The sequence below is a fragment of the Opisthocomus hoazin genome, chromosome 6 (assembly GCF_030867145.1).
Source record: "Opisthocomus hoazin isolate bOpiHoa1 chromosome 6, bOpiHoa1.hap1, whole genome shotgun sequence".
Lineage (NCBI taxonomy): Eukaryota > Metazoa > Chordata > Aves > Opisthocomiformes > Opisthocomidae > Opisthocomus > Opisthocomus hoazin.
Window position 1 is genome coordinate 22,478,144 of NC_134419.1, and position 23,392 is coordinate 22,501,535.

At 36.2% G+C, this 23,392-nt stretch overlaps 1 protein-coding gene across 1 annotated transcript in view; it reads right to left on the reverse strand.

Moving 5' to 3' along the window:
- The window catches only part of CDC14A (cell division cycle 14A), a 68,958-nt gene that overhangs the window by 32,095 nt on the left and 13,471 nt on the right, over positions 1-23,392 (reverse strand). Inside the window, 5 exon segments of the mRNA XM_075422210.1 lie at positions 156-243; positions 3,391-3,453; positions 5,548-5,614; positions 12,052-12,131; positions 18,190-18,282. Of these exon segments, the coding sequence (XP_075278325.1) occupies positions 156-243; positions 3,391-3,453; positions 5,548-5,614; positions 12,052-12,131; positions 18,190-18,282 (391 nt within the window).

Sequence of the window (23,392 nt, forward strand, 5' to 3'; positions counted from 1 at the left end):
ATTTCTCCAATCATATGTAAAATGTTCACTGTACGATTATTTCTGAAGATGAAAATTAATCTATAAACATCTACTATCTTCTGCTCATTTGCTGTGACTGTTTAACATGCTGGAAAAAATAAGATTACAGAATAGCATTAAAATATACACCATACCATTTTCAAGTTTGCTTTTTGGGTGTGGTCCACTAAATGCTAAAAATTTTCCTGGAACAATCCAGTTGAAGTCACCGTTTTCCACTCTCTATAAAAATTTCAGAAGAAAGATAAAAGCATTTTATATCTGTACATGTAAGGTTAAAAAACTACTCAAGATTTTATTTTACTTTTTACTATGTTCTTGCTGCATTAAACCAAAGCACTTCAAATGTAATTAGCCAGCTTACCTATATGGGACAAACTAATCATAAGCTGCTTCTCAGAAATCTCTTCATAAAATGAAACAAAAAATTTTGTTAAAGTTTTCCAATAAAAGCAGAAAGATCCTATATCTACTCCCTTAGAGTATTCAGTGTTTATAGACCCCTACTTATAACACCACTGACAGACACCAACATTCTTGTATGCTTTAATCTAAGAACATGGAAAAATGCTTCCGTTGTAAGGCACTGGCTAAAAAACTCAATTCACAGAGAACAAATTAAAAACCAATTAGCTTTCCAAAACAATTATCCTTTCCCTGTAGAAACTGAAATTTACATATTGGCATAAGCTCTAATGAGCCAGTAAACATAGAAGCAAAGTATAAACCAAATAGACTAAATTAAAAAAAGAACTGTGACATTATGCATTTCTTGCTCACTTTAAACGAAAACTTCAAAAAGGCTCTGCAAATTCTGTCAGTGCCAAAACTGGAAGCTTCTTTGGAAATACATAATTAAAGTTCAAAAGTGTCTCTTTTTTTTAAACTGAGGAGTGGTCATTCTTCATTTGGCAATGCAGTTATTCTCAGCATGACTTTTAAGGATATGGCACTCCGTTCAACTGCATTATTAAGCTCGTGTTTTTATCTCTCAACAAATCAAAACATCCTAATGAGTGAAAAGATTCTCATAATGGACATTACTGTAACCAATTCACCAACTGTTTGCTTAGCTAAGCCCATTAGGCTTGCTCCAAATGTCTTCACACAGTGAAAACTCCTGTAAGTTAACAAGGTTGCATAAGGACTAGAGAACCGATCTTACTGCCAAGTCAGGACCCTTCCCTCCCCCAAATTTGTATGACAGACCACAATCTCAACATTGTAGCACTTCTACCCCTTTAAGGAAGAAGCCCTGTTCAATAGTTTAAAGTATTTTTATATTTGTATTACCAGTTTCATTTGTGAATTAAGTAATTCTTTATATCTGTACGGGTTATTGTGAATAATTTACATTTTAACCAATCTGAACTACAGATATATATGTATACATGCATATATATACACTCAACACGACCTGCAAACAACATTATTATTAAAAGAGAATTTGAGTATTTTACGTCTAGTCTAACACAAGGGGAATTAACTGCCTTGATACTGTAGTAAGATGAAGGAAAAATAAACGTGAAATAGAATTTCCTTTAGCCTGCTCCCTTTAAGTCTTATGCAACACTTCTCCGCATAATCACACATTTGAAGACCTAACACAGCAAAAAACACTTGAAACATTTAAAGTTTTAGAAATACAGCACAGGGCATGTCTAAATATACAAAGCTGACCACGATGTGTAAAATAATAGAAGACATACCAAAAAATGGACAAAAAAAATTAAAGATGATTCCATGTTCTTGCTTCTTAAACTCAGACAGCAGGCAGCGTACTTTAAACATCACACATACATACTTTTCACAAACTGAAATAACGTTAAGCATTGAACAAGATAATGGGATAGCTTTAGTCAATTATTTTAATACTTTTTTCAGGCAGATTAACTCCTACTGTATACACAGATCCCTAAGAATTCCCAACCATGATTTGTTTTTAGAATAAACATTTTGCTTTTGTACATAAAGTAAGCAAAACCTCAGCAATTTCATACTTTAAATTTTAGTTACTGTGCATTTAATTTCAGTAATTCAGCAAAGGCTACACCAATTTCTCAATTTAATCATTATGGAATATTACAGTATACAGAAGTCATTCTACAAATGGTTTTAAGTTTTGTGAATATCTATATATATGTTATAGTGTGCCTATTGTAGCCAACATCTACTGCATAGATTTGTGTTGTAAATCAGGTTTTTCCACTGCTTATTCCTCTCCTGGCTTCACCCTCTTTCTTGAACATCTATGAAGCATTTCTTGTACCTGTACGTATTTCAGATATGTACTGAGTCACCCATATCTTCCTGCTTGTGAAACAAAACAGTTATTCATCAAATGTTACAGAGATTTAAGAAAAGCAAATATCCCTAAAAATTGATTGATACTGGAAATACTCAAGATAATAAATTTTCAAATGGACATATTCAGCCTAGGCAAATTTATTCTCATGATTTCCAAGTTTTCTGAAAATTGCAGAAGGTATGAGGGAAAGAATACTGGCTACAATAAAGTAACAGAATTATAAAAAGAGAGCTTAACATATATTCAAATGTTTAGTACACCTCTTGTTTATGTATCTTTCTTCTTAACCAATGCAATTGCAGGAACTTCAGGGAGTTCCAAAGACAAGGTCCAATACAACTGCATGGTTGTCACTGACTTCACTAAAAACCCTTTCCCTTCCTTTGAGTGTGGGAAACAGTAGACAAAGATCATGCAACTATTCTGGACCAGATGTATATACACCTGTGCCTGTGATTTCCTCTGTACGCAGCCCAATTCACAGGTGCAGCATGGGCATATTTTAAAGGTTCTCTGCAGCAATGCACCTTGAGAACTGTCTACTACTAGCAGATAAAGTATATGTTACAGAACAAAGTCCTAGAAGCACCTAGAGTCATTCAGAGTATCTACTCATAAGAAGGCTGGCAGAACAATGAGTGACATCCGTTAACTTTCTGTGTGCTTAATCTATGTGGCTATACAAAATTTATAATATATTTGGGACTAATAGCATCTCAAGAAGCAGCTCAACAAGTGTTGAAAGAAAACACAGATTCTGCAAGTCAGCTGAGATATCTTGGATCGTATCCTGGGGGAAGGTCGGGAAAGCATTAAAGAGGTCCCAAAAGCCAGAAAGGCTATGAGAGTAGACTTACATGATGCACTGAAATTGCAAGGATATTCATCCTGCATGTTTTTCCACATACAGCACGTATGTTTGGATATACATACCTTACATATGAACACTGGGTTTTACTTGAATTAAAACGTGTTTTCAGCATCTTTTAAGTTGTGGGATATTGTATATTCTAACTCATTTTAGGTAAACCAAACACATTCAACTCATTAAATGTACAAACCTCATAGTGTTCATATTCATCCACATCAAATGTCTTAAAGTCAAAAAATCCATGCTGCAAGGCCTAGAAGGCAACAAGGTGTCAGTTTATTCTGAAATATGATACATAATCTCAATTTGTAATACTGTTTGAGAATCAAAACTAAATCACAAAATGTTTGTGCTTTTGGCTTGCTGAAGCCTCTATGTTAAGATAACACTACATTTTGCACAAGTTAACAACACAGACAACAAAAACTCCAACAATGTCACTAAAGCACATCAGGCTCATTATTTCCCCTTCAAAGACATTATGATGGGACATATCTTAAATCATAAAATTGATTCTCCCCACCCCACTACGTGTGTTTTTCTCTCTAAGGCAGATGACAAGTTAAAAAGCAATTCCCTTTTTGTCATACACTCGTTCAATGATTTCCATGCTGAATACGTTTTCATGCAGTTGGACATAACAAAATATAGAACATTAAGAGTTTATTGATTTCCTATACTTAATATGATACTCTGATTTTATCACCATAATACCCAGACAAAATGGCATATACAGAATAAAGTACTCTGTATAACCTGTATTTTATTCTTTGTTTTTGATACACATTCCACTGATAGAATGATGTTCACTAGACTACGCTAGACAGTATTTATTACAGGATTCCATGAATAATGAATTCATAGCCTAAATTTCTTCCAAGGAATAAGTGGAAGACAGTTCTGCAGCATATATTTATACTGAATCTACCACATTCTGATAAATATAAGTATACACCACATTCTGGGATTAAAGTGTGATAAAAACATAGCACAGATCTATAGTTTAAAAAACAATAATCATTCAGTCTGCCATTATTTGCTACATATAGAGCATCTATTAAGACAAAACCAAAATAGCTTTGTTATAGACAACACAGGCTCAATGATTGGACCTGTCATGAAACCTAAGATACAGAGATTTGTCTGAGTAGTTGATTTTGAAAAATGTATTTCATTTAAGCATGGTTGGCTGGCTGTACTCCAGAGTTTGTAGGCCCCCTGAATTACATGATTCATATGATTTATGTGCTCACAAACACCAAATTTACCCAGGTAGATTAAGATTTTACTTTAGATGAAGGCATATGATTTCTGCTCTAAGTGTTTTTACCTCTGGAGGTGAACTGGACAAAAATTCAGTAATACATTTTATGGGAACAAAGGAGGAAAAGCTGATTCTCAAAGTCCTTTTGAGATGTTTGTTGCAGACAAATTACAGTGACTGCACCAACTGCTTCACAGAACTTCAGGATCCGTAGAATGCCACACAAATCAAGAGTCTTGCTGTTAACTGACAGCTCCTTTTCCACCCTCACAGAACTAAAAATATTAAGCTTAATCGCTCTTTTCAATTTAAGAAACACTTCTTTTGGCATACTTTTAAGAACTACAAATAGTCTATATAGTGTCTGTACAAAACTGTTCATGTAGCCTGCCTCCTTCATCAAGATCACTGGGAAATGATGAACAAAATTTAATCTTTACTTACAGTATGAAGTACATACTAAAACACAAGGCTGCCAATTAAGATGTGATGTAACACTTTAAAAAAAGCAAGACTGGAGCTTAATATTCCCTAGGACCAGGACTGTTAAAAGTGACACATCAAAACACTAGTAAGATACATTAATCTTCATTCTTTTTAAACAATTAAAAAGAAAATATTGGTGTCAAACACTGAACCAAGTGTTTTTGGGGAAAGTTGGGGCCAAGTACATGCAAAAACTGCTCAGATTAAATCACAGTATACCTAGGTGTCTGTCTCGCTTGACTTTATGAGCCTATGTTATTCTCTTTTACCAATGGTTATAAATGCTCTACTAGCAGATCTAGTGCACTGCCTTGCACTGTTAAGAACTGTCCCCAGCCAGGCCTGGTGCGTTTGCACATTCGGATTCAAGAGGTGAAGTTCAGAAAGCTGTCAAAGCTAGGCCAGCCAGGTAGAAGTGTAACATTCTTCCATTGTCACTACTCAAATACAGTCCTCACCAACTTGGGCTTCATGACAGCGTACTAATTCACACACATTTTGCTTTGAAACTAGATTTTCTAATGTATTTTAACAGTATTTTCCTTCACATTTAAAAAGTCAATTTAAATCTGTTTTGCTAAGGAAAAGTGTTATTACCTTATTTATTCCCTGTAAACAGTCCAAGATTGTAAGATTGTATGTGCAGTTCCCAAATGAAGCATCCCTATAGATTTAATAAAAATGAATTTAATATACACAGAATTATTTTCTGAACTAGGGGAAAGACAACCCACAACAGAGTATATTCAAGTTATTCAATCCTCTCTGAGAAATCTGAATTAAAGTTCGAAGACGACATCTTGTTAAAAGCTTGCTATTGCTAAAGCACTTCCTACCGAAGATGTAGCTCAATGTAAATGCAGTTGGATACTGCAAATTATTTGAAGTGCCTATTTGACATCATGTAACTACATGCCCTCTACCAAATTATTTATGCTGTCCTGGAATAGGAAGCTTTCCATCCTCTCTCAGTTGTGTAAGCATAGTAGCAAATAAAGCAAAACTTGCTTTAACCATTATTGAAGTCTTAATTGAGCTACACTGTCTAACAAGGAAAGGCAAATATACTGCTAGTTTGGATTTCATTTACAGGCCCTCATTTTGATGCCTGATTTCAGATTACAAATACATTTTTGACACAGGAAAGTTGAATAACAGATCATTTTAGCACAAAAGCATTTTAGCAAACAAAAAGGTCTTCTGAGCAAAAAAGGCCCCAATGGGAACAGATACTTAGCGAAAAAATCCTTAAAAGCTGTAAGAGTTTTCTGAAGGGGCTGACAGAAACAACAAAACCTAAAACAATGCAAACCACAAAATCAAATATTTATAGAGAAATATGAATGAAGATATGATTGTAGCAGACATGTTCTATATTACATGTTATTTTTCTATAACAAGAATATAATTTTGATTTTTTCTATACATATATAACTATTTCTTCAACTGATAAGGCATCTGATACTTCAGGACATAAAAACAATACTGGGAAAAAAGCCACGATCTCTAATCCATTAATAAGAAGTGCTATAAAAGCGAGTGAAGAGAGGGAGGGAGGTCACTGAACTTGACCTAGATGAACAAGATAAGCCTCTCACAATTCCAGGTGTACAGTATTCTTAGCACACGGGTGCTGGCAGCTAACGTCTATTGCCTACATCATCCATGCCCCAAACATCTTATTTCTGTTGCTGTATACCTAACCATTAAAGCAGGTGTACTCTGACAGGAGAAAAGAGCTCTGCTGACATTCTTCCTGTTTAAACTTATTCCTGTTTAAACTTACTCTTCTCCTTTGTCCACTGTGCACAGTCAGCATTCTGTCCTACAGAAAACCAATGCATGTGCTTATGGTCAAGACAGCAGTCATTTTTAACTTACTGGGACTACTGATGTGTATACAAAAACATATAGGTGTTTTTACTAGTAGAAACCAAGCTATTTGGATTTCAAATATTATACCTTTTTGTTCAACTCGGAAGTCTGTGTTTAAAAAAGCACAGAAGAGAAAGGAAGGCCTCATTTCATAGCAGAATACTAGAACAGAGCACATACAGACATCTCCTGCACAGTTTTACAGTGTGGGTGCTCTGATTTCTGTTGCTGATCACATTTCATTACAGTATTCTTCCAGTCTCTTATAGCCAAATGCATAAACTACCTTGATTTTCCAAGAGTGTTTTACTAACTATCATGTGATAGTATTCTATTTGCTTTCAAAATGAGAAAAATGTGAATATTTTTATGAGATGCAGATATAGTATGAATCTGAGCTGGCATTACAGAGCTGCAAATCCCACATCCAATTTCACAGTTATTGTAGCTGACCTCAATACTGCATAATGCTTTCCCTTTCACCAAGGCTCTAAACACCTTCAATAACAAAATAGTTTGTTTCCCCAGCACTTGCCAATAAAGAAACAAAACCCAAAAGCTACAAACTAAAATCTAGCTCTGAAGTTCATGTCATATCTAGAGATTGATCTCCATAATACTAAAATATATTTGAGTTTTTTTTCTCTTTAATATAAAGTCAACACAGAGTAGTTTAAGGTAAAAATCTAGAACTTAGTTTCACAATAGCAATCTGGTTTTTATGACTATTTAAAATGGTGTTAGCACCACTTTCTTAAATGAAAGTGAGAAAATACAGTACAAGATCTTCAAGAGGCTTGAGCATCACCAAGAGACAGTGAATCAGCCAAAAACAAGATTTGTTTTGAGAAATGTCTCAAAAACAGTAGTAGTGCCTTATCCTCCTGCTTTGTCTTTAGTTTTTCCATGATAAAAATAAAATCCAAACAAAAAGATTTCCATGTATCTTTTAAGAGGGGTATTCCAGTTTCTTTGTACCCCTGAACAATATTTGCTGAGGCTATCTTTAAGTGAAATACCAGCTGAAGATCTAAGCCGATTAAAGCTTTTTGAGGTCACTGAGCTAGATGAAAGTAGATCGGTTTCCCAGTGATCACTTCACGTAAACATACTTCAGTACTCCACAAAGAATCTGACAATCCCGCAGCTTCTACCTAAAGTTGTCTATTTTTTCCAAATGGAACACACTTCAGATATCAAATTAACAAATTTGTTAAATAGTCTAGCTGTAACACTTAACTGATAGTTGCTCACTGATGAACTCTTGCACTTGAAACTATTCAAATGGAGATAATCTATACTACAGAAGTTATATAGTATCTAAGTTCCAGCCTCCAAGAATAAATTCAAGCCAATAAGTACTGAATACCAATGATTACTATTTCAAATTATTTCCTTCTTAGAGCTTAGAATAGGAGGGAAAAGGTACGACATTTGGGTTATGTTTTTCATTGTACATAAGAGTCTTTTTAGTCCTTTTCAAGACACTAAAGATTTGGAAGGAGTGCAAACTTTCTCATAGCACCAACTTGTTTCTTCACAGTATAGCTCGATGCCAAGCAGATATACCACCTAAGGCAGTGCTACTTCTTCCAGCACAGGCTCATTTGCTTGAGCCTCTGTATCATGGTATATTTTGCATCAGAGATGTCTCAAATGTCTTAGAATGGACAGTGGAAGAAAACAGTTTTAAAGGCCTTGGAAAACCAGAGAAAGAAGAATGAAATATTTCTTCCACATTCTCATCTAATCTAGATTGTCCCACTGCAGGCCCTCATCAGATCTACTTGCCCTTCTCTCAGCCCAGTAATTCTTAAGTTCCTTACATATCTGCTCCAGCCTCTTCCTATGAATTCAACTCCCAAATATCCCCTCCTTAACTATCAGAGTCCCCATTTCTTATCTAGCCTCCTGTCTTGTCAGAACCCTTCATTTTATTTCCTCACTCCTCTTTGTCTCACCTCCTGTACAGCTAGATTACACAGCCTGCTTTCCCAGCAGGACAAACTATTCCGCAGGTAACAGAATCTGCTTAGGCTCTAATCCAGTGCCAAGACCTGACATAGTCCAAAGCAGCTCCCAAAGAAACTTCAGTGCTTTCCAGTCCCACGTCATATAAGAAAGAACACTCAAGAAATTTTACTTAATTCTTCTAACAGAAGCTTGTAATGCTATATTCCCTCTAGAAACAGCAAGGCTCTGCTCAAGAAGATTGCCTCCCTCCCATCCTCTAAAATAGCCAAAATTTTGCATTAAAAAAAAACAACCCCAAACCAAGAACATACCAAAACCCAACCACATCACAGAAAACCCACCACAAAAAAATCCACAGCCTCCCAAGAAGGCTTTAGTTTTAGCCAATCATTTATCTTGCAGCAACCCAGAGCGTGAAACACATGGACAAAGACTGCAGAGGAGTTACGTTTCAAAAGACTGCTCACTCTTCTCCTGAAGCTGATGGATGAAGAGATTATACTTTTGATATCATTTTGGCAATCCAGGGTGCAAAAACTGACTCTAGTCCCTTTGCTGGACATTGCCTGCTTTGATGTTTACAGTTAGTATTCTCTCCCCTGAGAAATATGAAACGTTCTTTGCATATAATATAAAGCTATCTTCAGAAAATCTTTCTGTTTTCTGTATTTTCTGACCCCTCCTTTGCTGATCCCAGAGTAGCTAACTACTCTAGTTTGGAATTTAAACTCACGAGGATTTCCTCTGAATAATGATTTAACACTTAAAATGAAACTGTTTCATGTAATTACATTTATTATTGCTGTTTGTGTCAGCCTCACAAGTAATCACAGAGCCAATTACTTGCACTACTCCCTACCAGTCAAGCAGAAATAGCATGTTTATTATTATTACTACTATTATCATCATCATTATTGTAAGGAATTGGTTGCAAGGCAAAGGTCTGTAGTCTTTGGTTTGAGCAAATAAGATCCTATGAAACTGTTCTGCAAACACACGATTCCTCCCAAGTTTTGTGTCTTACAGTTTTGGGATCTGACAACTAACGTTCTTTGTTTTGTCAGAACCTCTTTTCTACACACCTTGATCTTTACTTTGGGAGGGGAGAAAGGAACCTAAAGACATATCAATTTACTGTAATTCCAAACAGTAAGTATTTTTAATTGGTGAACAAGATACAGCTATTCTCAGGTATTATACATCCTCTATTACTAAGAAAGTTTTGTTTCTTAAGCTAGTTTTGAATAAACTAAGCTTAAGATTCTGAAAGATTTAAGTCACTTTAGCACTGAAAGCTCTTACATGAAATTAATACTCCTGCTAAAGTTGAATCATTGAGAATTTGATATGAAAGGAAGAATGAGGTTTTGTGGTGACTTTTTTTTTTTTTTAAGACTCCACTAACATGCCACATAGTAATCCCCAGAAGGAAGGGAAATGTTGCAAGGAAATATTTCACTTGTTGCTTCCCCAAAATGATAAGGATACAGAACAATGTATTGACACAGTTTCTGTGCTCAGAATAATACAGTTTGCTTCAAAGAACTTCTTGTAGCAATTTTCCAATAGCTGAACCTTCTGTAAATGCAAAGGACCAATGTAATTATTTCAAACTGGGAGAAGATTGGGAACCACAGAATCTAAAAGGTGGAGAAAACTATGCAGTATTCTTTGTTTAACTTAGGTCATCACTCCTGTATTTTATATAGGATTCAGAGAGGTTAAAAAGACACTGACATGTTTAAAATAACTGATTTTTTTAATGCATTGTACCAAATATCTTTTATAATTAGCTAAAAAAAATATGGATATCAACAGCTCAGTAAGCTTCTTGGACATCAGAGAGCTACTAATGACTAAGTGAATGTATAAACTCCCTGACAATAAAATTTATCACTGCTTTTCATACCTTTTTCAAAAATGTGTTTGATGGTTTAAGATTCAAAATCAAACTGCTCTTCATGTACAAATCTATCATCCCAATAGTTTATACTGTTATCTGGCTCCTCCTCTACAAGCTATGAGGAGAGAGATAATCTCATCTTCCTTTGCTGAGTGGGTAAAGAAACAGATGATTTTGATATAAGGAAAGGCTGAGGGAGCTAGGCTTGTTCAGGCTGAAGAGAAGGCTGAGAGGGGACCTTAGAAATGCTTTTAAATATCTTAAGGGTGGGTGTCGGGAGGATGGGGCCAGACTCTTTTCAGTGGTGCCAGCAACAGGACAAGGGGCAATGGGCACAAACTGAAGCATAGGAAGTTCCGTCTGAACACGAGGAAGAACTTCTTCCCTCTGAGGGTGACGGAGCACTGGAACAGGCTGCCTAGGGAGGTTGTGGATTCTCCTGCTCTGGAGATATTCAAGATCCGCATGGACAAGGTCCTGTGCAGCCTGCTCTAGGTGACCCTGCTTTGGCAGGGAGGGTGGACTAGATGACCCACAGAGGTCTCTCCCAACGCCTACCATTCTGTGATTCTGTGATATAGACAAGGTAGGTCTAGATTTACAAATGCATCAGCTGACAATAAACACTACTTATAACACACTGACTCCCCTAAAAAAAGAGGACATTGACCTTCTTGCAATTGCCTTTTATTGCCAGTGTTTGCACAAGAATAGTGTGAGGTATTTTCGTTCATAAAGTACAAAGGCATTTCATGGTCCGTATCATGAAAAAATCTGGAAGTCTCCTTATTAGATAGGCATGATAGCTAAAACTCCTCAGATTCTAGTCTCAGTATGACCTTCGTACAGAGAATAAAGAAAGATTGATAGAAATTGTCTATGATTCATTGAAAACAGAAAGGCAAAGCAATTTAATAAGTGGAACATCAGTACTTGTTCTGTAAAACAGAAAACATAACAGCATAAAACCCCCTTCATTCATGTAAGTCTAGCTGTTTAGGTACTAGGTAATTTAAAGGATTTTAGTAGCTTCCAAACAGTAAAATACAATACATCATAAAGAATAATTTCAATTTCTAAATCACAAACATGCTAAGAACTATTTTCTAAACCTGACATTTTGCAAGACTGGAATGTTACTTTAAACTTCAATCAATCAAATGGCTTTTTTCTTCCAACACAGAGCAAGAAGTGCCACCAGAAGCAAAAAATATTTTTCTGGAGATCAGTCATTTTTATAAAACACCTGTATCAGATATGAAATCCTTTTCTGGGAAGGCAATTTGAAAAATTTATATTTAGCAAATTCCAAAACACAAAAGTTAGGCCGATTTCTCATGTTCACATACCTAAATGGAAGATACGGTGGATTAGATCCAGACAAAAGTGTTCTGTAAGCTTCTTCTGGTGTTTTCTTCAAGAATATTACCTAAACACGGTGGGTGGAGAGGAAAAAAAAAAAATAAGCCCTGAGCCTGAAACATCATTAACCACTAGTACACTTCCCCCAGCCCACTAAACTCTTAAGAATGTATACTATACTCCTTTATGACCAACTCCTATGACATTTATAGGTCAGAAAAGAGATACCTACACAAAATAAAAGATTAAGAAGTCAACAGAAACTGTGACTTCTGTTTCATGTAATTTCCCCGCTTTAAATTTTTGTTTTTTAAAATCACATATTGCTGCAACTGAGAGACTTTAAGATAGACTCGACATTGTACTAAGATGAAAAATAGGCATCTATGCTAGTTCTCTGTCCAACTTCAGATGAGTCAAAATATTATCACAGCAGCTGACAAAGGAAACATTTCTCCACCACAGCTCAATGGAAGATTTTCCAACACAAATATTTTTTGATTCCTAATTGTCAATATCAAGCTACTAACTAACAAAAGCATCCAATTCAACAAGCTGGAATTGTTACTATGAGATCAACAAAGAGTTGATATAACATATATGCAACTCCCTAAGCAAAGGCTCATTCTGTTATCGCTGAAAACTATCAGCTCAGCTTGCTTACTTGAGTAGGAAATCAGAATACAACAACATCTTGTTGCATTTCACTTCCCATTTGTACAGTAAAACTGGTCCTAAAATAAATTTAACTTGGAATGCATTTTAAGCAACTGCATTATTTACAAAAAATATTTCAACCAGTTTGGAGTGGCATATTTCACATGCACAAACATGTTTTGTAAACAGTCACACAATTTTCCTAGCCATTTCCCCCCAACTCACCTTACAACCAGCACCTACACAGCTACTTTTTAGCTCTACACGTTTAACTGTTGAATATAAAGTATTCTAATAAGTATTTTCTTAAACAAGACATATGCTAGTTTCTGATCTGTGTCAAGGTCCCTCTGGATGGCATCCCTTTCTTCCAGTGTGTTGACCATACCACATAGCTTGGTGGTGTCAGCAAACTTGCTGAGGGTGCACTCGATCCCACTGTCCACGTCATTGACAAATCTATTGAACAGCGTCGGTCCCAATACTGACCCCTGAGGAATATCATTCATCACTGGTCTGCACCTGGACATCAAGCCATTGACTGCAACTCTTTCAGTGTGACCAAAACAGCCAATTCCTTATCCACCCAGTGGTCCATTTTAGAGACAAGGATGTAATGCAGGACAGTGTCAAATACTTTGCACAAGTCCAGGTAGATGACATCAGTTGCTCTTCCCATATCCATGAATGCAGTAACCCCACCATAGAAAGCCACCAAATTTGTCAGGCACGGTTTGACCTTAGTGAAGCTGTGTTGGCTGTCATCAATCACCTTATTTTCCACATGCCTTAGCATAGTTTCCAGGAGGATCTGCTCCATGATCTTGCTGGGCACAGAGGTCTGATTGACAGGCCTGCAGTTCCCCGAGTCTTCCTTTTTTCCCTTTTTAATAATGGGGTTTACGTTTCCCCTTTTCCAATCAGTGGGAGCTTCACTAGACTGCCATTACTTCTCAAATATGATGGATAGTGGCTTAGCAACTTCACCTGCCAGTTCCCTCAGGACCCGCCATGACTGAACATGTCACAGTAGTTCACCATTACCCAATCATTAGCTGTGATAAAATTAGAAACTTAAGAACTGAGCAGCTATCCCCCCTTATTGGCATTACAGACGTCTAATAAAAGCTATTACTACCAAAATACACACTTAAAGTAAATGTGAGAAAGAAATATGGCCAGCTCATTTGCCATCTACAAGGAAAAAGAGCTCACCAGATCTATTTTCAGAGTTTGCCACAGTATGAAAGCATTATGTTTCACCAGGACTGCTCAAAAGTCAAATTTTGGTTCACCGATCAAGTTTTGATCTTTGAAGAATTGCAAGAGATAACTACTATTTGTCTGCTACAAGGGTAGAATTAAAGCTCTAGATTTACCAGGAGGAAGAAGTGTCCTATATATATATTCTCTATTACCCCTGCCACGTTTCTCTAAAAGTACAGGAGCAGTTACTGGTACAAGCAGACTAGCGTTCCTCCTGCTCTTCTTCCCCACAGGGAATTCAAACCTTACTAGATAGCAGAGTACACAACCAGGTAGAGGTTCCTTGATTTCCAACCAGAAAAGTAGCATACCAAATACCTTAAGAATACGGAAAGAGGGACCCAGCCACCAATTCATCCATATGTTATCAGACAGGAGAAAATGCACTCTCCTTCACTATTTCTCCAAGAATTCATTCTTTGACGACAAGCAGAGCATTCCTGTAATCACTTCAGTATAACGCAATTAAACCTACTCCCTCTCGCCCCTTTCCTACCCCAACAGAAGCTACTAGGGACAAGTTTAGTCAAACCAGGCTACTTTAGTTTTGACACGCATGAAAGTACTTGTAATACTATTTTAAAACTATTTTAAAAGATTTTTTTTTATTTAACTATTGTGGAAGACTACATTATAAACCCTAACAACTAAAATTAGGGTCTCCAAACAGATGAAGGGAAAAGCAAAGCAATATTAGCTTCAAGATGTTCTCTGTTGTGCCTGATAAGACTTTGCAAAACCTAGTAGCACCCTGTTTCTGACATCACTGAACAGTCCAAATTGGAGTCTTGGCCATTTAGGAGGAACCTTGAACTTCTCTGTAAGATCAGACAAGTCTGTTCTGTTCTTGTAACACTTTAAATATTTTTTTTCTTCTTAATCTGAATCTTATGACAGAAGTAATCTTTGCAGAATTCTTAAAAGCAAGGACAATAATTTAGCAATTAGACATGATTAGCCCAAATGAACTGAAAGTCTATTGTAAAAACTGAAATTTAGAAAACACATCTTCCCGAGATGCAATTTACAAACAGGCAACCTACTGCAAATAAAGTTTTAAGCCTTAACTTTTGCTTAAACTTACAACTCTCTTACTAAAATATTTTAATAGCTATAGGGTATTTCAGGTCAACATGTCTAACAAGTTGTTTAATGGAACAATCTAAGTTGCATAATCACCACTGGAAACCTATTCCTAGAACATGATCCACTGTTTTCCACGTTTCATTTTACCCTTAATATTTTAACACCAGGACAAATAAAAGCAGCCTTCTCAATTAACTTACACACATCGGTAGAGTTTATAGCTATAAGAGTTTCTGGTCTCAAAAAGCTCATGTAATTAAAGACAAAGTCTAGAAGACCTTAAATCAAAGAGTACATATGTTTCTGTCACAATTTGGATATCCAAACTGTAATAGATCAAATTGCCAATTACATACAGTTCTTTTACTGAAGAATACGGTTAGATTCCTTCAGGGCAGGAACTGTCCTATCATGTAATCCAAGAGTGTACATCTACTGCATCTGACTACACATAGCATTTACAGGTAAAACAGTCAAAAAATGCAAGTATTATTTCTTCAGTGTGAAATTAGTATGCCTGAATTATAAAAGCTAAGCTTCTGCAGTTAAAAACAAAAATCAGATTATTAGGTAGATCATAAATAACTTTTAAGAATAAATATTCATTTTATTAATTTATTGCCATTAATATCAACCACTATAGAAGATGATGAATGAACACCCATAACACTTGCAAGTTTAGGAATACACATCCATAGAAATACTTCTGGGATTACATACTTATGTAGCATATTGGATACCTTTGTTCAAAACGTTCTCCAATGTTACACTAAATTGAGATCAATTGGAAAGTGACTACAAGGCGTTTTCAACAAGAGAACAAATAATTTTTTGAACTGGTAACACTGTATTAATAAAGAATTAGTCTTGGTACATAATAACTTCAACAATCAAAAGATACTTAAAACATCTACTAGTCTGACAGGAGAAGAACAGAATCAAATGCAGATGTGGATCACTTATACATGCTAGCAGCAATTAAGAGCTATCTGCAGCTTAAAACAGGCTAGGCAAGGGTTAAACGTGCATGCAGTTGTGGCACACTCATTTACCTTACTGCTCACATAAGCTACCAACTCTTTACGTGACACGCCACCTGATATCCATTATGGAGTACATACAGTGTCACACTAAGGTACACATATTATGTGTTCCCCCTCTCGACTTTGTTTATAGTGATTTCTGCAGCCCTCCCCACCCAGTGCATGCCCTTATCCCTAGCTTCAGCTGTTGAGCAGCTCCTTCAAATAAGGACTACCAAATATACCAGACTGTTCCCATGTTTAAGTCTTACTATAAATATAGCATAATCTTCCTTGGCCATCAGTCCTCTGCTTGGAGTCCTGTCTTGCACATTACGTACCTACGTACCTTTCTGTTCCTACAATCTGGCTTTGCAAGAAGTTCTCTTCATGGACAATAGTGCTTTCTCCTCGGGTCTACGTAATACTGATAAGGGCCTTTTAACCCCTTATGCACGGAGAACAGCTATTTAGTTGAGACAGTCAAACAACAAGGACTGGACGACGGGAATAAAAAGATAATCTCATCCCCTTCAAAATACCAGTTCCTACCCTTTCCAAGGCTTCTAAGATGTATTGGAAGAAGGTGAAGGCAGGATCAGACAAGGGCAATCCAGTGAAGGCATTTAGATGCTGTAATCTACATATGTGCTAGGTGAGTGTTGTCTAACTACAGGCTTAATTAGACCAGCTTTAAACCACAAAGCGAATCTTTCTTCATACAGAAATGGAGATATAATGATGCAAACACAAAAGAAAAAGCAGTCTGAATAAAATGACTGAAGCTTCTTTACAAACTATAGTGTGGGAATCATTAATGAAGATGGTATGGTTCAGATTTTGGATCTGAAGGGACAGTAAAGCTTATAAAGATATACTATCAAATTTGGAGGTTTCTTAAACAGAATATAAAACATAAAATTTGAAATTAATTCCAGCTTTATTAAATATAGCCTTGTATGGTCAAAAACTTTAATAAACAAACTTGTTTGTTCTTACTATTCCTCTTGCAAAGTTGTTTCATCAGGTCTACTCCTAAGGGTTAAAAATATAACCCAAAGACTTTTAAAATTTGAACTTCTCCCCAATTTTATTTCCATCTTTAAATTTAAACAGACCTTCTTTCTCAAGAGAATTTACACACTATCCTAATACTTGTAGTAAAACATTTTGCTTAATTACAAGAATCTGCAACCTAAATTCTTTCAATATTATCCTCTGCATTTATTGAGCTTTTCTTTCAGCATGACCTCAGGCCTGAAAGAAATCTACCAGCTTTCACACAGTGTAAAGACTGACTTAACAGAGACTTCCAGAACTCAGCTGACCCTGTGGATGTCAGCTCAGGACCAGCAGCTTGTTAGTTTCAATACTTCATCAATGTAAAACATGTTATCACAAAGACTCTGAGTTTCCTACAAGTAGGCTTCAATTCTGGACAGTAGGGCAGGAAGGCGAAATTGAAGTTTGAGCTACACTGCTATGAAGACACACAAGTGGCTTTGCAAGTGTCAGCTTGGGACTATCAAAAGTTACATGATATCATAATAAATTAGGCTAAGACAGCCCTGTGTATTGCATACTATCTGTAATATTAGAAGGCTGAAATACCTCAATTTTCCCATTATTCTGGGTAGGCTGTGAAAATTAACTGAGAAAAGAAATCCATCCAATAGTCACTATGCCTCTGCCCTAGAAACCTTAAGAAAGGCTGTGAAAGAAAAAAAAAAGCGCTTTCTCCTCCCCAGTACGAATCTCACTACTGCCACAAGCAGCAATCGATTCTAAGGCAGCCAGGTTTAGAGGTAAGTATGTGGTTTGCATTTTTGACATTCAAGAAAATGGTATCCTATGGGAAACGTGCACATACTCTGCTAAAGCCACTCCCTGTGTAGCAAAGCAAAGGCAGTTAAGTGCCAAAGACAGGACTTCCCTAAAACTCTTACAGCAGAATTTTCAAAGACATCTTGGAGAAGAATCAAATGACAATCTGCCCATCTCCCTAAAGGACCATCCCTTGAGATACTATTTTACACATAGTAGGTGTCGCTTAAAGAAGGGGTTAGAAGTATCCATATAATAAATAATACTTACAGCATATGCACCTATTAAAAATGCCGCATTTGCTCGTTTCCGCTGGTCAAAACTTGTATAGTACACTATCTTCTTTCTTGATAAACTGAAATACTGTTAAAAAACCCAGACAGACAGCATATTTACTGAGAGAAGAATACACTTCAGAAATACTTTAAAAAGTCACTTCTCCAAAACTGAAAAATAAGTAAAAAAAACATTATTGTAGAGAGATTCTTAAAATTAAAGTAGAAAAAATTACTGCTACCATGAACAATCTTCTTACATTATAGGTACGAGTACAGGGAAACAGTCACTGTATTAGGGCAGATCTCTTAGTTTGCTGTGTGAAAATATCCTACAAAATGCAGTTGAACTGAAAAGTTCAATATAAAATACTGGCAATTTTTCAAAGTTTAAATATGTGAACAATAGCTTATGAACATTAAAAGACATCGAAATTTTCAGGCTAAAACTCTCTTTTATGTTAAATCCCTTTAGCACACAATTCTATGGAGAAGAGAAAAACTGAAGCAATCAATCTTACAGGCATTTTATAAGTTAAATACCACTCTTCCATCTATATTAGAGACAGGGTGACAGATGTCTTTAGAAAGCTTCAACAGCAAGAATTTATTTAAAAAAAAAAAAAAGACTGCACAAGTCAAAAGTCTGAAAAAAGGGCAAGGCAGAGACAAACTAGTAACACTTGCAATTTTTCTCTCTTTAGGAAGAAAAGAAGCCTCTGTCAGAATCCTGTGGACAAAACTCCCATTGAAAACACAACCAGCAAGCACCAGAAAAGAACATTAATGACAAACTGCAGCAAAACTACTTCAAGTCAGAGAGATAAAATTGTCACTTAAAAATGGCAAGTTGGACAGTTTATTGCATTTTTTTTTTTAGCTTCATGAATTGCTACATGTTATTTTCTGCAAAACTATCACTTATTTTTTTCCTGACAGATTTCTACAGTACTACTACAGTTTTGAGGAAGTCATCAACAGACTTACTGGATTCTGTTTCTACATATTTGAAGTGCATTTCAATTTTTAAAAGTAGCACATTTTATAAACTGCCTTTGTACTAATACTGCTGTTACCCAACTTCAGGTTTTCAGCTCCAATTTGACAATTTAAATTTACCTTCTTTTTCTGCTCTTGGCACTGATGACACTTGAGCATGGGAGATAAGCTATCTGCTGCAGAATTGTGTTTTATTTATTTATTTATTTATTTAAGTGCCAGCTGTATTTCGCTTCCAGAAATCTGTAAACATTGACTCTTGTCTTAAATCTTGTTGCAAATTTTAGGACAGCTTTAACCACAGAATCAAATCTTGCAAAAAATCAAATAGCCAATAAACTCACAAGAAAACAAACGTATGTATCACAGTGAGCTGCTTACTCTCACCCCCCACAGAAATAGCACCTTTAATAGCAGTTTTAACTGTACATTCCAGTCTGGTCTTACTACCCACAACTTCCATAGGTAGAAGAAGTGAGAGTTAATGCAACTGAGTACATCTAAACAGGACTGTAATTACTGAGATAGCTGGTTGCTGTTGATTGGAAGAGGTTGTATCTTGAGAGAAACAGCAACATCTCCCTCAGCGTATATGCAAACATACAAAGCACAAGTAGTTATTTAATTAGTGAAGCATTCAATTACTATTAAAACTTGACAAAATTAATCCCCGTACTTTACGATTCCTCTTTTCTTCCCCCTCCTCAGTTTTTTAATTTTAGTGTTCTCTAACTGCAATTCCACACATGATGTGTAGGTGGGATAAGATTACAGCAGTTATGCAACAGTGACAGAACCTCAATTATAATTTGTTGACTACTACTTACTTTGAAGCCAAGTTCTTTGCAATAGTTTACAGTTCACCTGAAATACTATTTTAAACTGTGAAAAGCACATTCTGCTAGCTAGCCAGAAGTTTTATTGATTTATTATTTCGTTTTACAGAATGGATTTTTTTAATAGTATGGGTATATCAACTCATTCCAATTTTGAGATGCTTTTGTACCTGAAGTAGCCAAAATGTGACAGCTCACCTTAAAAGTCCCCAGAACACTGAAATGAAAACAATATATAATTTTCATTGCTTCATTTTCAAAATGTAAAGGTTTAATCCTTATAAACCATATTGCTATACAAAATATTTAATTTTTTTTAATCCTGACTAAATCTTTAACACAAAATTAGAAACTGACATTAATTAATTAATTACAGCATAGCAACCAGAGAAAAATTGCATCAGGATTTTAGTTTTCAGAAGCCTATAAAAAAACCCCACTGTTTTTATTTGCACATGAGTTACAGAAAATAAAGTTTCCCAGTAAGTGTTTGCTGAAATGTCACTGCAATATCTTGACATTAACACCCAAATTCTCAACTCTATACACTTTCATAGGCTGATAGGCCTGCCAGAACCTCCCCTCTCCTGCCTTTGATATTCTGTACTTGTACCATTTATCTCAGCAATACTCCTTCTGTGATTACCCCTGCTTCTGAATTTACTGAGAGTGTACAAGGCGATATACACAGAAAACACAGCAGGTTTTTTTAAAGCAAGTTTTAAATAAGTCTGATTTCATAAACAGAAGAAAATAATATTTATTTCATAAATGAATCACAGTTGCTTAGTCAAGCATTTTTCCCCAAACACAATTCAAAGAACAAGCAGGAAGATAGCATGGCCAAGCATTTTTTCTTGCTGTTGACTAGGCTAGTCAAGATCATCTCCATAGCAATCAGCAATCAAAACATCACAAACATAACAAGGTCAGAAAGGTTTTCCTGTAAAGCATAATGAGGACTTCAGTTCCAACTTTCTCAGCGAATAGATATCTGAATAAATTCTTCAGCTCTCCAGAATAGAACTATTTACTGTGTTCAAAATCAGTCAGTATAAAGTTATAATAGCTTACTTTAAAATGTCACTCTGCCATCAGCACATTTCAAACTGGTACCCCTCCCCTTCTCCACCTGCCCCTCAAGAAAAAGGGAGGGAAAAGCAGAAAACTGCCTCCATGTCCAATTCCTCTCCCAAAACAGAAATAGATATAGCTGAAAGACTTGAGGGGAAGTTTGTGGGGTTTGTTTGTTTTAACGAGATCTTATACCCCCATTTCTCCTGTTCCTATTCATAGAAGTTTTAAACTTATAAGTCTTAAATTCCTTTTGAGACAGTACATCCATGCAAAAACTATCATGTGTTGTGAATAATTTTTTTTGTGCCACGCTTCTTTTAAAGACTTTTTCTGTAAGAAAAGTACATGCAATACATATCCAACCAGGCATATACCAAATCACGGCAGAAGTCATCTGGGCTTAAGCACCAATTGCCTCAGGGTCCTAAGAGTGTTGCAGTATGGCAACAGCAACCATCCCGCAGCAGAGGCTGGATTTCTAGACAATGATAATCTGCAGTGCCTTTTACTTCCTATGATCAGAGAATTCCTGCTGTTGGTCATGGGGTGCGGTTACCCTTAATGCAATGGTATGCAAGCAGCAGGTTCCCAACAGGACTCTTTCTCCATGTCGTTAGTCCAGTCGGCATTCCCCATCTCTGAAACACCAATCACAGGCTGCCTACATGTCCCCCAGTGCCATATGAGAATTACAATACTTTTGGTACTGCAGTTGTTCATTGCATCAATGCTTTGCTAGCATGTAAGTCCCAAGTCATGAACTTCTGTCTTACACACTAAGACAGAAAGTTCAGGTCTCAGGAATCCTCTCAGGGACACAGAAATGAGAAGCTGATGGGTAGAAGTATAGAAACCGTGAATCCATAATTCTCAACTAGTGAAGCTAAGCAGTAGTCTTCTGTAGCTAGGCCTACAGTACACATTAGATGCATGCTTCAGCCCTGGGATTTGGTCTTACAAGCCAACTTACCCACTAATTAGGACAGTCTGGCACATATTTGAACTGTTAGAAGAGCAAAGCTTAGATTAGCAGGTACTAACCTCAGAGGCAGTGCTACTCAGCCAAACTGGAATCCATTCATGAGCAAGCTTCTATACCACTCAGGTGGTATTCCAAAAACATAACAAGGTCTGTTTGATTTCAGGTATTACTTTCAAGTGATTGCACTATTAGGTTACCCTTCTCTATTATGTACTACTAGTTTACATTAACCTATTTGGAATTAGCCCCTGGTAATCTAGCAGCAACAAACAGCACCTCTTCCCAGCTGAGACCGCAGCTGATCTGAATGAGACTTCTCTGTCCTCTTCCTGGCTACCTGTACTCTTCACCTAGCACTGTGAGAGTGCTTGCTGTTTTCAAAAAAAAAAAAGTTACATTAAAGTGACATCATGGTTTGCTAAATCAAGCCTGCAAGGCTCAGAGTTACCAATTCAGTTTCAGTTTGGCTCCCTTATATTGTATTTAATACAATAAATACATTATAATGTATTTTTCCATTATAATATACAGTCTTTATATCATCATGATTACAAGCCATTTATGACTAGCAGCTTGCCTCATTCGATGCAGATAACGGTCTTATAACAAGAATATAGATTATAGAGACCTTCCTGTTTAACACTGAATCACTAAAAAAGCCCAAACAAGTCCTGTGGTACTTATTAGTTGTATTCTTATTTTCTGGGTGAAAGTCTAGGTACCTAGAGTCCAGTTTGAAAGTGTTCTAGTTCAACTATGAAAGTATGAAGGTACATTTCAACAGTGACACATGAGACTGTATTCAGGTCTCAAATTGATCAGTCTCAGTTTGAATCTGGAAAAAACAGAACTGATCCCTCTAGTTTTCACAGGCACAGAGAAAGTTAGAATAGTAGGTTTATTATTGGTTCTTTTCTGGAGTAACTACTTCACAGAGCAAGCATTCTCCACAGTCTTTAATAACTCAAATATAAGGTCACAAACAGCAGAATTAAGGTAAAAAGATTCCTACTGAGTGAGCATCATTGGTCATGTGTTTGAATAGGATAGTGGCACTGGAAAACAGGCTGTTAAGACAATGTATTTATAAGCTCCATTTAGTATTAACAGAAAAGGCAAATCCAATGTTTTCCCAATATGAACACAGGTATTCAAAATCAGAAATACTAGAGGATTTTTTTTTATTTATAACCAACTTTCTATATTAAGAAGCAACGTAAATTTTCCCTAGAAGCACTGTTTTTGCAGAAAGGTCACAGCAGCTCTACAAACCCCTCAGTCTGCAGAGTCTCCTCTTAAGACTA